Raw genomic sequence first — 17,398 nt, forward strand, 5'->3', positions numbered from 1 at the left:
TCGACCAGGGGGCGGACGGTCGAGCCTTCCACCGAAGCCCCAGGGCCACGGCAAGGCACCACGAAGGCGAGTACCCGGCTGATTGAGGACCGAGTGGCAGCATGTCGGGGAACTGGACTGTAATTATTTTTTCTCCCCTCTCTCTTTCTGGTCGCTCCGAGGGCTCCCGTCTCAATTGTCTCGTCGCTTCATACCCCCCACCCCACCCCCCTCACTCGAGGGAGGTCTTTTTACTTTTGATTATGTTTGATTAAATGTTTAAATGTTTGCCGGTTCCTGTCTCCTTCCTTCCCTACTTTGAATCTTTCTAAAGCAGCATTTTAGGGTGCTCCAAAACAAATACAGTATAAAACAAAAACTGCTCACCTAGAAACAAAAACTTTCAAGATCCTATTTCTCAGATGTTTCTCCTCGGAAAATTGTCAACACGATAAAAACGTGCCTATTCCCAAATCTATTAAACCCATTGGAAGTCACGCTTTGTGTTTGATGGTGCCTATGCAAGATGTTTTCTATGTACATAGTAGACACTGCAGGTTTGACACAGAGCGATTGATTTCTAATACTCATGTGAAGAGAACTGAGATTGTTAAATATATGTGACCGCTCCCCCCCCCCCGCACCAAAGCGTGCAGAAGAACCTGTTGCACATCTGCTTCTGCTTTTACATGCAACAAAGCGATTAGCAACCTGCTTGAAACAACAGAGCAAAGCAATGAGCCGCTGCTTAATGTTCTGCCTCTAATGACCGCATAACCACATCAGACGGGACGTTTACTGAAGGGTATTTTGCTCCCATTCCTTTGAAACTCACCAAAGCTGATAACAGAGTACAAGAATATAAGGGTGAAAGTGCCCCTGGGAATCAACGCCATAGAGTAAAATCGCTACACAAGTTTGAGAGTGTGGATTATATATACACCGTGAGTGTTAATTTGACTTTTTTTAACACTGGCGATTTTATTGTGCATGTTATAGATCCACAAAATGTTTTCTTGAGATCTAGTTCTGTATCCATGTGAACGCAAGATTTCATAAGATAAATAAACTAAACTAAATGAGACACACTGGTCCATCTATGAACATAGATCTATAAAATTAACATATAGATAATATGGTGCACATAAATTGTGTTCATGATTTTGGATTGAAGACATAAATTTGAACACAGTTTGTTGATACATCCACAGAAACTCTTCAAGAGACACAAGTGAGATTCCTGGAGTCACGAAACCCTTGAGAACCCGGAGGCTTAACCAAGTCTCCAAATAATCTTCAGTATAAACAGAAGACATATTAAAGAGATCTCACTTGCGATATGTCTCTCTTGCCGGCACGCAAAACTGCTACACATGCAAGACTGCCAGAGCGACTGCCAACTTTCTTCAGAGGCAAACCTCAAAACTTTGTGTCCCCAGACAAACTAAATCACCAAATAGATGTTAACTAAGAAGAATGCTCTGAGCGAAAAGCTAGGAGTTAGTGCCTCTTACCTGAAGATAGGTCCGTGAAGAAGTTTCCTTTTAAGGGTCACATACTCATCCATTTAAGAGCACAAGGAGCGTGATGAAGATAGAGCTCTGAGCTCAGACTTTCAGTCAGTCTGTCCCCAGCTGTTCCTCACATCGCCCGATTCAGTCTCTCTCTCTCTCTTTCACGAACGGCCCAGTGGAAAAGGCCACAGAGGCCACATCACAACACCAAACGCTCAAACTCGGAGGGTGCCAGGCGCCCGGCGGAGCTCCAGCCTGCACCAGAGTTGAACTCTGTGCAGTGTTTACAAGATCTGGTTCTTATCTCTCTACTAGGTTGCTCACACAAAACACGCCGGAAAGGAAAAGCTTCCTCACGCCTGTGTCTTCTCCAAGTCATCTTCTGTAAAGGCTCTCTCTCTTCCAGAAAACCTGTCGAGCACGCAAATTGACATTGGCGGACAGGGCCTGGTCGAAAAAAGAGGGCTGGACCCGTGACAGGAAACAGTAATTATATCACAATCTGGCTTTATTTTACTGTGATGTGGGGACAAAGTTATACAAAGCAGAGGGTTCCTCGCATTGGAGCGAGACATACGGTGTTAAAAGGGGTCACATCATGAGGAATCAAATTTTCCTTGATGTTTTGGGATAAAGGAGTTCATAGTACATTTAAGAGCACAAGACTTCCTTTGCAGTTCAAAGAAACGATTAAAACTGAAAAGCAAAATAATCTTGTTTTTGACTTGAACAGTAAGCACATGACCACACACTTTTATGCTTAATTGATGCGAAAAACATTACCAATATGTAGGGTTTATAATAACACCAATAATATTAAAACAGATTATAAATAATAAACATTTATATTGTTAATTATAAATATACTTAACAATTAAAATGTATTTAAATATATAATAATATTTGTTTAAATAAATATAATAATATATACGTAATAATATATGTATTTGTAAATAATAATATAATAAATCACAATATTATATATAATAATAAAAAAAGAATATTTATTAAAGGGATAGTTCTCACAAAATGTTTTAAAACTTTCTTCATTTACACACTGACTTGTCATTTCACACCTGTAGGACTTTCTTCTGAAAACACAAAAGAAGAAATTTGGAAGAATGTTGAGAACCAAAACAACATTGGCCCCCAGTGACTTCCATTGAATGAACACAAACCTTTTTATCTTCTTTTGTGTTCCACAGAATAATGTGTCCTTTTCTAGGCAGCTGGACAGAACTTAGAAGAATGGGAAAAAAAACACAGGGGTCTAAAGATGTGTTTTTCACAGCTGATCTATTTTTTACTTTAAATGCCGTCTTAAAGCACAAACCTCAGACTGGAGACATGTAACAACAGTCAATGAAAACCTGTGGATTGTGAAAAAACTTGATCACAAAAAACATGTTTAAAATGACCCCTTTAAAGCTGCAATCCTCTTTAGGAGAAAAATCCGTTATTGAGCAAATACATGAAACATAAAAAAGCATATTTGCATTTAAAGTGCTTTATTTTTTTGCACAGATTTTGTCATTAATATTATTAGCTTTCATCCTTATTTATATAAACTTAGTAAGTTCTAGGTGTACCAACCTGTTCTTTATTGTGTCACCATGAATAGAAGTACATTTACATTTAAAACTCCACAACATTTTAAGTACATGTAGTACAAACTTATTTTGTTCAAATAGAGCACTTGAAGTACACTTATGTAAGTGTACTAAGTGTAATTACATCAATGTATTATAGTGCACTATTGTTTTTACTAAGGTCCACAAGTAACATAAAATAAAAGGTAGACAGACTTCCATTGTGATAGAGAGGTACAATTGCAGACTGCAAATTTAAACTGCAAATTTAAGGGCATTAATCAAAAGGAACGGGCAAAAAAAATCACCTAATGATGCTCGCGGGACAATGAGTTGTTGAGATATTTATAAAGAATAATATGATCTTCAAGGTCACTTAAAGCAAGAACACATCAGAAAGATATAAGAAGAAAACATAGGAGGCAACCAGAGTCTATTCTCAAAGCAAAGGTCCAGATTATTAAAAAGCCATTGTTTTAAAGAACACATTATGTCTCAATGATCTAACAGTGTGTGTCAATTGTTCAAAATATGAATTATAAGGTTAAGGTTGGATGGTAGAAAGGCTCCATTAGCAGCAGAGATGTGTCAGTCGTTCTTAATTTATACTTCATTTGTGAGATTGAAGACTGTCACATCTTGGCATATTAAAAATAATGTATTTGATATTCAGGTTAACTGATGTTATTTGAAAAATCTGTGAATGTGGCTCATGCAGAAACATTCATTTAATAATATTAGTTTTTAATAATCTTGTTTTGAACATCTGTCATTTCAATATTGTACTGACTGCTGATCAAGACTGTGGATCACAAGCCTTCATGAATTTAAACTTTATTGGCCCTTTTCCTCCTTTAGTAAGAAAGGTAAACGCATGTTAAGTTGTGAACATTTACAACATTTTAACCATAATCCCTACCGACAGAATGACGTCAGTAAAGCACTACAGGGCCCTCAAGTAGCATCGAGGGGCGTCACTGGAGAGGTCTTAAAACATTCTTTTCAAGTTTGGAAAACTGATCTTGAAGATAATAAATATTCGTTGCGAATATCAAGTGCATTGTAAAAATCCGCCACCTTCAAAGACAAACTAAATCAATCAAACAGCAGAAAAATAAATACAAATCCCCCATAAATCGCAGTCATGTCACAAGCAGTGGAGAGAAAGCGTGACGTGTCCTAATAAGGCAGTGAGCACATGAAGCCACAAATATGAGAACACTAATGAGACAAGCAGGAATACCAGACAAAAAAATCCTGTCCACGATCATTCACACATCATCAAAATGTAAAAATAAAAACAAGCACTATATAGTCAGCACATGCTGCTATTAACATTTTACTGCACAGGACTCCAACTTTTCCATTTTGAAATTACTTTTCAGACTTGTGCTATAGAGAGAGAAACCTCTTATGATGCTAGGCAGATGGGTGGGGAAATATATTGGGTTTTATTTATTAAATTAAGCAACACTGTACCGCAATTTACTGTCTTATTCTTTAAGGTGATTTAAGAATGTCTCTGATTTAATCTTCAGAGACAAAAACAGAAATTTTGAATCTACTTGGTTACAAGTACCCAATCTTCTCTGAGTTCTATAAAATCTTAACAAATGCAGAAATATCAGGACACACATTAAAAAACATCAACAACATGTCATGTTTTTAACTATATCACCCTACTGTGAAATATGTAACACTTTGCGCTCAAACTTAAGTGTCCTGTGAAGTGTGGGAATCTCCACGTGAAGTTTATGTCTGCTTAAAATCACTATTACTCCAAGGTAAACAGAACCCAGGGTGCTTTCTGGGGACTCTGGCTATGGATGTGCTGGACAGTGCTACGAGAAAATCGGTCTGTGCTAAGAATAAATGTAAAAGTGTAGCACGTGTGTGATACAGTTTGCCAGGTGCAGCCAGGTGTTGGTCGTTGTGCTTGTTCGTGTGTGAGGTTAACTATGGCGCACCACCATTTTCTTTTGTTTTTATGTAGTTTTGCAATGAAAAATTTATCTTCTAGAGGCCTTTGATCAGCATGATGTGGTAATAACATGGAATGAATCATAAAAGTGGAATTCTACTATTTAGTTTGTCTGCTTGTTGTGCGTGTTTACGACTGAATGAGTAACTTTATCATGTTAAAAGCGGGACACTCATGGATTTGTCTGTATCTTACTATAACAGGACATGAACACATGAAGTTCATTCACAGAGTTGTTCCAAGTTACTTTAGGAGCATTTCACTGTTTGAGTGAAGCTACTGACCGTCTTCGCGACAATCCGCCAAAATAAAAGTCCGCTTATTTGAACCAGATGATAAAAATTTACTTTTTATAAAATGTATAATCTGTAGAAAACACTATAGTATACTTTAATATTTGCTATAGTAAATGTTAAATATACAATGGTACTCAAGATTTTCACTGCAGTTTACAGTAGTAAAAACGATGGTATATACAGTATTTTTATGGAGAAATGTTTTTACTACTGTATAGTAAAGCATTGAAAATACAGAACTTTAAAAATGTAAAAGAAAAAAAAAGAAAAAATGATATGGCCCTAATGTATCCATTTGTATAACGCTAATTTCCTTTTCAGTTACCTGTCTATTTGTGTGATGACCAGCACTTGTGTTTTTTTAAAGATGATAACAGACGTATACTTGTGCTACAACTGTTTGGCTTGTGCTACAAAACATTAAACATCTGTTGCACTGGTGCTATGTGCAAAAAAAGTTAACGTACAGCCCTGCATATGCAGTATGTAAACATTGTCTCTTGAAAATGTCTCTTGCCACACAAACCTTTTTAAACTTACTTGTCAAGACTTTTACTTATCTTGACACATTCAAGAGGGTCAACAGGTGTCCTCTATGTGATTTCTGGTTTCTAGATTTCTTGTTACATTACAACAAAATGGCTTCTCACGTGTTGGTTTAGACACCTCGGAAGTGGGATATTTCCCACCAAAAAACACGGAAGTAACTTCTGGATTTACTAACATTAAAATTTTAATGTTATTAATGATTAAGCAGAATTAAAACATTACATATATCTGTTCACATTAAAAGAGCACCGTTTCATACATTTTTTCCGAGTTGAAGTGGGAACTATCGAATTTCCAAGAGCATGTTAAGGCAGCATAGCCTCTGGATGAGGGGTTAGGTTTCCCAGTACCCCCTGCTGGTAGATGGCATAAATGCAACCATCTGGGTCCCAAAAGAATCATTCATCATTGACAGCCATTCACAAGTAGCAATTTATTGTGACAACACAACGTTTTTGGAGTATATAATAAAATATTTATTCAAATCGAACATTTTCTGTCCGATGCCCATCACATCACAGCTCATCATAAATGCTTGTGAAAGGCATGAGATCAAGCCCGTTCTTGTTATACTACCACTCAATCAGCGTTGTCATGACGCCATTTCCATGACATCACCAGCATGATTAACAACATGTCATTTCCAACCCAGGTAATATTCTCTCCAGGTATCATTTCTCATCTCAGTAGATATGACTTTTTGTATTGAGCTTGATGAAATAATAATGGAAGTTAACGCACACTACTAGAATCTCAAGATTCAAGAGTTTTTGAAAACGCCAGCGGCTGGTGTTTTTTTTTCGTGCTTAGCGCAAGTGCTTTGCATTTTTTCCACGATCAGTACCGGCGTTCGACCGGGCGCCCAGAGTTGAAAAATGCTCAACTTTGGGCAGAACGCTGCGCCTGCATAGGGCGATTTCAGGCGTTTTCAGCTGAGCTTCTGCCATTTTCATCTGCTTAAAAGCGCCTCGGTGCGGATACAGCCCCTGACGCAGTACAGGTCAACGACATAAAACGTAAATTACCAAAAACCTACTTTTGTTACTATTAATATGAAAGCACAGCACATGGATCTCGAACACAAAATATCTAGATGATACAAATTGTACCATTTTCTGAAATAAAGTCTAAATGGTATAAATTTTCAATGATTCAATGAGAAGATAAAGGATAAATCGAACACCCAATGAAAGCCTGCAGCTACTGTATCTATAGCAACAGACTTCACAAACCACGATATAGGAGATATTCAAAAGGACAACACAGACTTAAAGGATTATTTGACGGCGATCTTAAAAAGCCACAAAAAGCCTTTCTGTGTCTATTCTCTGTGGGTTCCACACCAAAGACAGCATTTGCCAATATTGAGTTTTTGTACACTCTTCTCATTTTAAAAAGAGTGCTTGTACTACTAGGGGCAAAGGCCTTGTTCTGATCTATCAATATCCCTGATTACCTCCTCATGAGAAGAAGCAAAGGTCAAAGGTGGCCTCCATCTACCATTAGAAATGTGACAGATTCATGAGACACTTTCAATCTTTCACTGAAAATCAAACGCATTGCACCACAAGTTGTTCCTTTGGTCTCTATGGCAACACACTCCAGCTGCCGTCTCGGCATTGCTGTTCTGAAACGACTTCATCACCCCATAATGATTAACATTTATTTTATAATACAAATGTGCTCTCCATTGAATGACTTGCCATTGTGTTTCAATATAGCAAAGACAGTCGAGTAATCTCAGACACACAATGAAGCCAAGCGATCATTTTATGAGTTACGTTTTCTTAAAGGTGCTGTGTGCAAATTTGTTGAACTTGAGGGTCTACTAACAGAAATGCAATATAACATACATAACATACATTTATAAACATCCTCTTACATGGAATTCTCCATGTTGTTTCCACATTAGCCCTCAATGAACAAACACGTCTACTGAACGCGTTTTGTAAATACATTATCTCCTTCGGCAAAGAACTGAAAACGCCATACATGACAAAACGTCTTGTGTCAGTCACCCTATGCTTCAAAAGGGAGGGGTGAGCGGTGGAGTGAGACGCTGGTGGCAATTCGCAACCTGACCACTAGATGCCGCTAAATTTCATACACTGGACAATTAAAATATTACACTTCCTAGAAGAAAAATATGAATATGCAAAGAAGACAATTGTACCAATACAGTTTTAGTGTCGTAGGACTTAAGTTTATTTATACTAGCAAAGTGTCTGAACTGCAACGCTCATGAGACACTTTCTTGAAACCCTAGAAGTTTTCTTCTGAAGACGAGAAATTGTAAGTTGAAGTTATCTTTCCAAGTGAGATTTCTTCCATCGGTACTTCAAAATGTGTCAGAAACTTGCAACCTCCCACACAACACTGGGGAAGTTTGATAACATTCACGTCTCTTTCCACTTGTGTCTTCCAAACATTCGTTTTCCTGCAATCACAACGGTTCATTTGTCTAAAGAAGTATTTCATGTGTTGTGCCTTTGTGTTTTGTTTATTTGTACTGACTGATAATCCCACAATTCTTTTAAATCTGATTGCCTCAGTAGATGCCAATAAGCATACACCTGTGACTGCATGCTTTTTTAATGCACAACTATGCAACTGCTGACAGTTTACAATTATGCTAATGATACATTTGTGTCTTTTGTCAAGATTCTACCACAGTAGAGGGAGTTTTAACATAATGCACCTAACAAAAACATTTTTATTGCTTTTTTACATTTACGCATTTGGCAACTTTTATCCAAAAAACATTGTGTACAACATGTACATTCTTTTCATTTTCACATTACCCTGTGAATCGAGCGCATGCGTTGCACTCTTCTAACAACTGAGAAATTGAAAAACGTTCTCCCCACATTTTGCAGCATCATGGCGCAGAATCGCATATTCAGTAAGTGACCTAAATCAAAACAATGCTGAGCTGTGTTGTGTTCACATAAACGGCAGAAGTGTTATAGTGGGGCAGTGGAACATAAAGCTGGGAGACGGCGCGGCGTACGATTAATTAGCACACAGATGCAAACACGTGGATAATTAGCTTGTCTGCGGTGCATTCTGTTAAGACTGAGCGTGGCTGAAAGCCGTCGGGTAGCATGAGTCATTCGCCGCAGGAGGCTGGGGAAAACATCACTCACAACTCTTTTACATTACTCCTGTCGTTATGAGGATAAAGGGAATGTTGCTAGTGGTAACAGCCCAGTTGACGATCATTCCTTAGACGATATTAGGAGAATTTATTTAACACTTTAAGTAGTAAGGGAAAGTCTCACACACCTAAAACAAAATCAGGTCTGCGAATGAATATGGTGCTATAGAGACAATGTAAGGAAATTTGAAGGGTGTTAATGTGTGCGAATGGGCTGAATGGGAAGAAAATTATCTTATTAGCATGTCAAGATGAGGAAATATTAGCTCTTAGTGTTTGAATTTGAATTGTTATTTAAATACATCATTCAAGCAGGACTTTGATCTGATTATAGTGAACCTCAAATGAAAGTGGCACAATGCAATCAGATTCTGAGAATCATTTGTGAGTCTGGTGTTCTTCTTCTTGACAGACTTGTCAAAAGACCTGCGCTTATGAATTGAGCTCCACAAAATTTTAAAGCTGTCATGGAAGGAAAAGCAAATAAATTAAGTGTCAAATGAAGTTGTTGGCAACTTTCTGCTAGCTTTCTCATCATGGAAATAAAAACATAAAAGTGTGTAAGTTCAATTTAATACCTGTGAAAAATGGCTCATGGAAAATATTTGCATCTCTTTTTGTCATTGGCCCATTGGTGGCCAAAAGTATTATCAAAAAGGGGTTAAAAAACTTTTTTTTTTTTTAAGGTTGAGTATTATCTGATAAAAATCGTGTCTTTTATAAATAAAATAAGAGCTAGGGAATGTTTGTAACAGGATCTAATGGGTGTGGACACTAAGACACTTGCGGGATAATGGAGTGTCTAACGCAAAATAGCCTCTAAATAGTATTCAAATACAAATAAACTGTTGTTCATCTATTGTACAAGAGCAACGACAACTAAACTTAAATAACAGTTTTAAAGCGCGAGGTCGGTGCAGCCTTATGTTACTTCAGATCTGAAGCGTGCACAGACCAAACTTCCCTTGCATTTACAACAAGTCAACTGAAAGGGCTCTAATAGATGAAACAACAGAAAAAGGCTGAAACTGGCAAAAAACACTGCGCTGCATGTATGATATGGCAGAATTCTGCTCACCGCTGTACACTGATAGCAGCTTAAAAAATAATTGCATGGGCGACCATTAGATACAGACAGTAGAAATTTAGCCTTCTGATTAGAGCTCATAACATAAAGCCATGTATTGATTATGTTTTCATGTGACTTTCATGTTTTCTTGTTCTGCTGCAGCACAAAAGCACACAAAATGGCTTCAAAGCCCACTTAAAAGGAAGGATTTGGTCATTCGCTGAAATAATTAAAGGCCCAGCACATTTGGTGATTGAATGTAAGAAAATTGTAATTGCATTGCTACACTTTCATTTTCAGGCAAAACTATTTGTCAGGAAGCTTTCAAACCGCAATCTCATCAAGTCAAAGTCAAGCGGCCCTATTGAGTCAGTCAACATCAGAGAGATTCACAACTCAAAGTAATAGAGGCAAAAATAATGAAAAGCAGAAGGGAAGAAATTATGCAAGCATGGACAAATAATGCCCTTAATTGCTCTTGCTTAGATCACTGAATGGCTTTTATACACGGTCACATATAATAGTCCTACAAGCCTTTTTTTCTGGACAAACATATGGCACAAGATTTCCGAGCTCTGGCATTTTAGTTCACTTGTTTAGCTGGCAGACATAGTGTATTAAAATGCACTAACCTATATGAATCTCAATTCCTTTCTGTTTTATAACTAGTAGGTAACAGTAACCATGGGGATAGACAAATTTGTAGGTAAAATTCAATTTGTGTGATTTGTTGTCTGTAGATGCATTGGATATTTGCGGCCAATACTGCTGACCAATTACTTAAAAAGTTCAAATAAGGTTTCTGCTCCTGGTCAATGTAGATGGATAAAAAAATACTAGCTGTAGCACACTATTAACTTAATAAAATAATAAACTGCTATAACATTTCTCTCCATATCGCCATCTCTGAAACTTGCAGGTCACGTTACATACTAATCTTTACATTTACATTTATGCATTTGGCAGACACATTTATCCAAAGCAACTTACATTGCATTATTTTATACATTTTTGTTTCTAAGTATGTGCAATCCCCTGGGATGACAACATTTTGAATGTAAACTATTCCTTTAAGTCTTAAAACTTGACATTGCTGTTTTAAGTATTGTTAGCCACTGTTGTTATTTTTTTATCTATTTTAAAAGTTTGTTTAATGCTAATGATCCAAGATTAAACGGCTTGCTGAATCTTCCCCCATTTGAGAAGCAATGTCAAAAAGTGGTGTTTGAAATACACAGGAAGGGGGATAAAATAACTGATTCATTCTCTCCACATGGTGACTGGGGCTTATTTCTGACAAGAACCAGAAACAACATCTCACTTTTGGCATGTGCGTGGTCGCCTCACTCAGGACCTAAGAATCAACAGAGGATTAATGGGCTTCACGTTCTCAAACAAGCGGAGAGAATGTGACACAATGAAAGACCCGCAAGCCTCTTTGCCCTCGGGTTTCGTGGTCTGTTCGTTAACATCTGCCCATTTCTTAGAGCTTGAAATGAATACAGAGCCAGCAAACAGGAAACAGTCAGTTGCCAGGAGACATCATCAGTGGGTTTTACTGAATGCGCTGCTGGAGAGATGGTTCGAGGACCAGAATGGAACTTGTTGACAGTAGTGCCCACACAAAATAAAGCAGAAATATACAGAAAGTCTACTCTGCAGATGTCAAATTGTCTTCCTCAACTTGGCACCGGTTTTAAAATAATTACAGTTTAATATTAAATATTGAACAATGTTTTATAGTGATTTTACCACATGCAATTATGCTAAAGGATTAGTTCCCCCCAAAAAGACTTTTCTTTATCATTTATTCAATCTCATGTCATGTCATTTCAACCCTGCAAGACCGGCAAAACACAAAAGAAGATAATTTGAAGAATGTTGGTTACCAAACCAACCCATTGACACATTTCACAGAATATCTTCCTTTGTGTTCCACAGAGGAGTCCCAGGTACTGAACAAAATGAGGGTAGTTTGCACTTAACAGCTCAGTGACCGTACTTTCGATGTACATAAACAGACTTTTAGGTAATTAAATATTAATAATATTATGCTAATAAACATAATGCATCTGATAAACATTATGCATCTCCTTATGTGACAAAATAAACAGCAAAGAATATAACTGATATTGTATTTGTGCATTTGTTCATTCTTTTGCGGACACAGAGAATGACAAGAAAAGTGAGCAGCATTTTATTTTATCACTGTTCTTTAGCAACAAAAAAACAGAAAAACATCTGTCTCGCCCAACATGGAAAGTGATTAAAGAACAATGCTATTTATATGCATATTAACAAAAGTAATGTTATAAAACCGTCTATTTTATATATGCTCTCATAGACTAAATACAATATATTCATAATAAATTAGTTGGACACTTGCTGTTTTAAAGTCCTTATGGAAATCCAGCCTTTTGTAATGATCTTTATTAAAAAAGTCCCTCTCACATAAACATCTTGTGTTAAGCTCTTAACACTCTCATACACACTCAACACCCTTCTGAACAGCTGTTGCTCTAATACTAAAGGTCAGTCCACTTTTCACGTCCCTGAAGTGACTGCTTTATGCTAGTTAAAATACTGATCCGGGAAAACCTGTATGTTTATGTTCTGTATTTGTGAATAAATCAATCCACAATAACAGAGCCAATTAACTGAGTTGGTTGCTGATGGATAAGAATTCATAGAATCAAAAAACCAAATCACAAGCGGGGTCAATGTCTACTGGAACAGTTAATGGGGGCCTCTAGTGGATATTTATCTATTTTGTCAAGAAAGAAAACAAACAGCATTTAATAAGCTTCATTTTTAAAGTCACCATGCAATAAAACAGGAAATTTTGAAGTGTATTACACAGTGTTGCAGTGATTATTATTAATGATCTATCCGTGCACAGCATTATTATTTCATTATTATATTCATAATTAATTTGCACTTGTAGGGCCCTATCATACACTCGGCGCAGTACGCGGGGACGCAGTTCTCATTTTCCCGTTCTGCACTGCTTTGTTTGAAAAGCCTGCATTGGTGCTCATTTGTGCGCCCTTTTTGTCTAAAAAAGAGGTGTTTTCAGGCGCATTGTTATTTTGTTGAAGTGAAAATAGACTATGCAATATTTTTTTGTTATTTAAAGTGCGCGTTGCTTGAAAATGCACCTCTGGGTGGGTCCAGAACGCGCATTCCCTTTATTTATTACACAGAGGGATGCGCAGCAGCACACAAACAAAGCCAAATATAAAAATAAATGAAGTACAATATAAAAGATGATTTTTGTGGACATAGGGAAAAATCTGGCTTGTCCAATAGATGCTTTTCCTCTCTTGAAAAGCGTCCAATCTTTGCTCTTGCAAAGTCAGCCGTGTAAATAGCGAATCCGCCGTGGCGCGCGTGCAACTGGCTCTTAAAGGGAATGAGAGATGAGACTCTGAGGTTTACTGCATGTTACTCCCAAAAACACCCATTACTCATTAAACGTGTCGGGACAAGCCGTTTAGACCGTTGGGCCTGGCACGCTGACCGTTTTACCAGTCGTTAAACTAGCAAAATTGGATTCGTACACACCCCGAGTGCACTTCCGCCCTGCGCTTTAGACCATGCGCTTAGATCATGAAAATAGGCCCCGTTATCTTTAATCAAAAACATTAAGCTCCTCTCCCCCTCTCTAATAACAATTCTTCACCACATGACGAAAGCAACAAAAAAGAGGTAGGACTACACGGACTGTCCAATGGCCAGTCATTTTTAGCCCTCCCTTCAAGGCTTACAACAAACCAATCAAAAAGGGAAGGGCAAGATAACGCCCCGCCCTACATTTTTTTCAGAAGCCGTTTCACTCGGATACAGATCACGATACGGAAAAGAAGTCTAACGGCAAATGCATATATCAATACTTGCTTTGGGATTCCTTTCACCCTATAATCTAAATAAAGAAAATATATAATTTACGAACCTGAATCATATAATAATAACACACCGTTTACAAGCAGACTTCTTCTTTGTGAGATTTACCCAACTACAGTACACAGCATTTTTCCTAAATAACACAAACCCATCACACTTTACCAACGTGACTAATTTTGACACATGAATTTCTGAATTACATGAATTCGACTTGTCTCCTGTGCTGACTAGTGATGGAGCGACACGCTGTCCTCTTCAGGGATGTTCTAAAGCACACATCTAACTGACAGTGGAGAGCTGTGCTTTGAAAGAAAGGCCATTGTTGAATAGCACATCTCAGCGTGCGTCATATAAATGCGGGCCTGTTACTGAGGGCAGACGAGTGTTTAGCATCACAGGCAGTAATGTGGGTGTGTGTGAGGGCCACTTCACCCCAGGTAGACTCTTCTGATTGGTCTGCACATGAGAGCTTGATGGAGGCTTCCACATGGAGGGCCAGTAAAGATATCGGGGCCCTTTAAAGTCAGCAGTGCTTTTGTGTTGTGAGGAAGAAAATGTGTTATTTATTCACTGCTGGGTAAGTACTTTGTACGCTTTGGCACTCATTATTAATTCATTAGACCTACTATTATTCACTTAACATGTTTTCCTAGTTTAACCCAATTTGCATTTCCCGAAGAATACCAGGACAGCTAAATAAAATCGAAAATTTATATCTGAAAGTCAGAATGCACTGCGCTTGAGAAAATAGGAAACAAAACATGTGGATGGAAATTGTTATATTACTTAAACATAACATCTTTTATATTTTAGTCCATTTAAGGTAAACTACATTAGCATGTTCCCTATGTATAAAATCCAATGACATCTACCAAATAAGCTATAGACCACTTCGGAAAACGTACACAATGCTGAACCAACGCTGGTCCGGAAGAACTTCCTGTTTCATGGTTTTTAAAAGTACACAACACTACAACCAACAGAACATTTATAACTGAATCAAAACATAAAAAAAAAATACTTTTCACATTTAATGATATAAGCATGATTCAAATAATGAAATATATAAAAACGAAACGTTTTTATAATAAAAACGAAACCAGAAGTGCTTCTGGAACAGTGCTTACATCTTGTGTGGTGGTCTCCAGGAACATGTCTATGAACATGACACTTGAAAAAGTGCTGCAGGTACTGTGTAGGGTTAAATAACTAAAAATGGTAAATATACTTATAAACTGATAAATGTATACCATATTATGAAAAGACCAATCCCATTTCAGTGAATCCACTCAACAATGACATCACTATGCGTCACATTTTAAATGTTGTGCAGGATATATTGATATTTTCTATAATCTTAAATTTACCAAGTCTTTATTATCTACATAACAGAGTCTGCACTGTGTGCTTATTTTGGGCTAAATCAACTGCACAAGCTCAATATTTAAGTTGAGTGGTTAAGAACGAACCCTAACCAGAACACTTTAGGACTATCAATAAAGCGCTGCCATGTAAAAGCTGTAATAATCTCTTCAGCATTCCATCCCCGAGCTGTCCCACTTCTGTACAATATAAGACACTTTCAGACGGTGAATGAAGGTCTTTGAGTGCGACATGAAAATAATCGATTAAGGTGAAAGAACACCAGTGTCCAACACCCAATGTCTTTATAAACACCCAAAGTGCAGGGACCGTCTCCCAAGAGCGCTAATCTCATTGGCCTAAAGTTATAGAGTAGACAGACAGAGGTTAATAGTTAATCGTGATGTCAATAATTCGTCAGCTCATTGACTGGCCCATCTAATTAGGATTTTAGCTTCAAGTGTTGCAATAGCACACCAGATCTTCAACCATTACGCAACCCCCACATGATAGAGGTGATGATGAGACCATTAGTGACCCAGCTGGAGTGATAAAATTGTGGTTGGAATGATTGCGCCTGCATTACTTGTCATGCATGAAATGTTCACTGAGGCATTAGTCCAATGAACTGATGTGACACAAATGGAGACCAACTTTGGACTTACCTCTGAGACGTGCTTTTGTACTTCTGCCTGTAAAACACAAAAATTGAAGTATTTTAGCTTGCAGATTCTACTTGAACTAAAGGATGAGATTTCTCTATAACAGTGAATGTTCTCCGTTTCATTTCAATTAAAGGAATAGTGTTCTTATATTATTTCCTTTTTCAAGTAGGCATGAATTTCTTTCCTCCATGCAACAGTCTCCATCAGGTGCGATACTACACAGCCACCCAAACTTTTTTTCTTAAAACCCTGTTGTGTGCAAGAAGTATGCAACACAATGCACTGTACAAACTTCCCTTGCTTAAACCACTATTCCTATAGTGCAACAATACTAGGTAAGGTAAATATTTATGTATTTAAAAATATTTTAATTAATTTGATTTATTATTTTAACTGTATATTTTATATCAACATACTTAACATAAACTTTATTAACATGGTTGCATGCACTGTATGGAAATAATGAAATTCATTCTACATAACACAATGAAAACAATCAATCATTACATATTTTCAAGAATTTACAATTATCCTACAATGTTTCAAGAAATCATTCATGTTATGGCACGAAGTAATATACAGAGCATATTTTATTTGAAAAAATATTTTAAAATAATATTTCAAAAGTTGGTTCATTTCTTGCTTTAATCTGTCCTGCCTATAAGTGTGTATAACAGCACATAGCTATTTCAGTTTTCTCAATTTCATTAAGGAATGTACAGAACACAAATGTTCTTCTAAGCAACAATGCAATTTTACAGACTTGACAAAGGTTTTCCTGAGACATTTTCCTCTAATATCTGAGACCTGATTGGCTAAAGATGTACACTCATTTGTTATCAATTCTTACCTCCATCAATCTCATCATCTCTTTGATTTCCCTGCTTTGCACAAACAAATTCTGACCAACAGTGGCAATTTAGAATTTAGAAATGTACTTTAGTTTCGTCATGTTTTCATTGCCTACTTATTCGCATGTCTTCACCCCTGGTGCACACTGCGCAGCTGCGTGCTGCAGTTGTTGTAAGGATACATGGATTTCTGCGTGAAAGTGTAGCACGAGTTTGTATTTTCGAACTGCGTCGTTTTTACAAGCGTGAAATAGGTTACTACGTTTCATATAGATCGTTTTTTTGCCGCTATTATCAATGTAAATGATTACACTGACAGATTAATTAAATTGTTAAAATTTAGACTTGAAATTTATACTGGGGTACAGCAGATTTATACTAGGGCCCTTGACCCAGTAAAAGGGGTCTGGTCTCCGTCCCCTTTTTTACATTATACATAATTTATTTTCCATCTGACTGAAGGTGACTGATCTAGTATTGTGC

General features: G+C 37.2%; 1 protein-coding gene across 3 annotated transcripts in view; it reads right to left on the reverse strand.

Moving 5' to 3' along the window:
- The window catches only part of pde1a (phosphodiesterase 1A, calmodulin-dependent), a 70,073-nt gene that overhangs the window by 30,535 nt on the left and 22,140 nt on the right, over positions 1-17,398 (reverse strand). For 2 of the 3 annotated variants that reach the window (XM_056755536.1, XM_056755537.1), the window contains one exon: positions 16,065-16,091. In XM_056755536.1, the coding sequence (XP_056611514.1) occupies positions 16,065-16,091 (27 nt within the window). Of the gene's footprint in view, positions 1-1,493; positions 1,873-16,064; positions 16,092-17,398 lie in introns of those variants that run through there. The other variant, XM_056755538.1, reaches the window with a different exon arrangement.

Source organism: Triplophysa dalaica, chromosome 8 (assembly GCF_015846415.1).
Source record: "Triplophysa dalaica isolate WHDGS20190420 chromosome 8, ASM1584641v1, whole genome shotgun sequence".
In the NCBI taxonomy this organism is placed as follows: domain Eukaryota; kingdom Metazoa; phylum Chordata; class Actinopteri; order Cypriniformes; family Nemacheilidae; genus Triplophysa; species Triplophysa dalaica.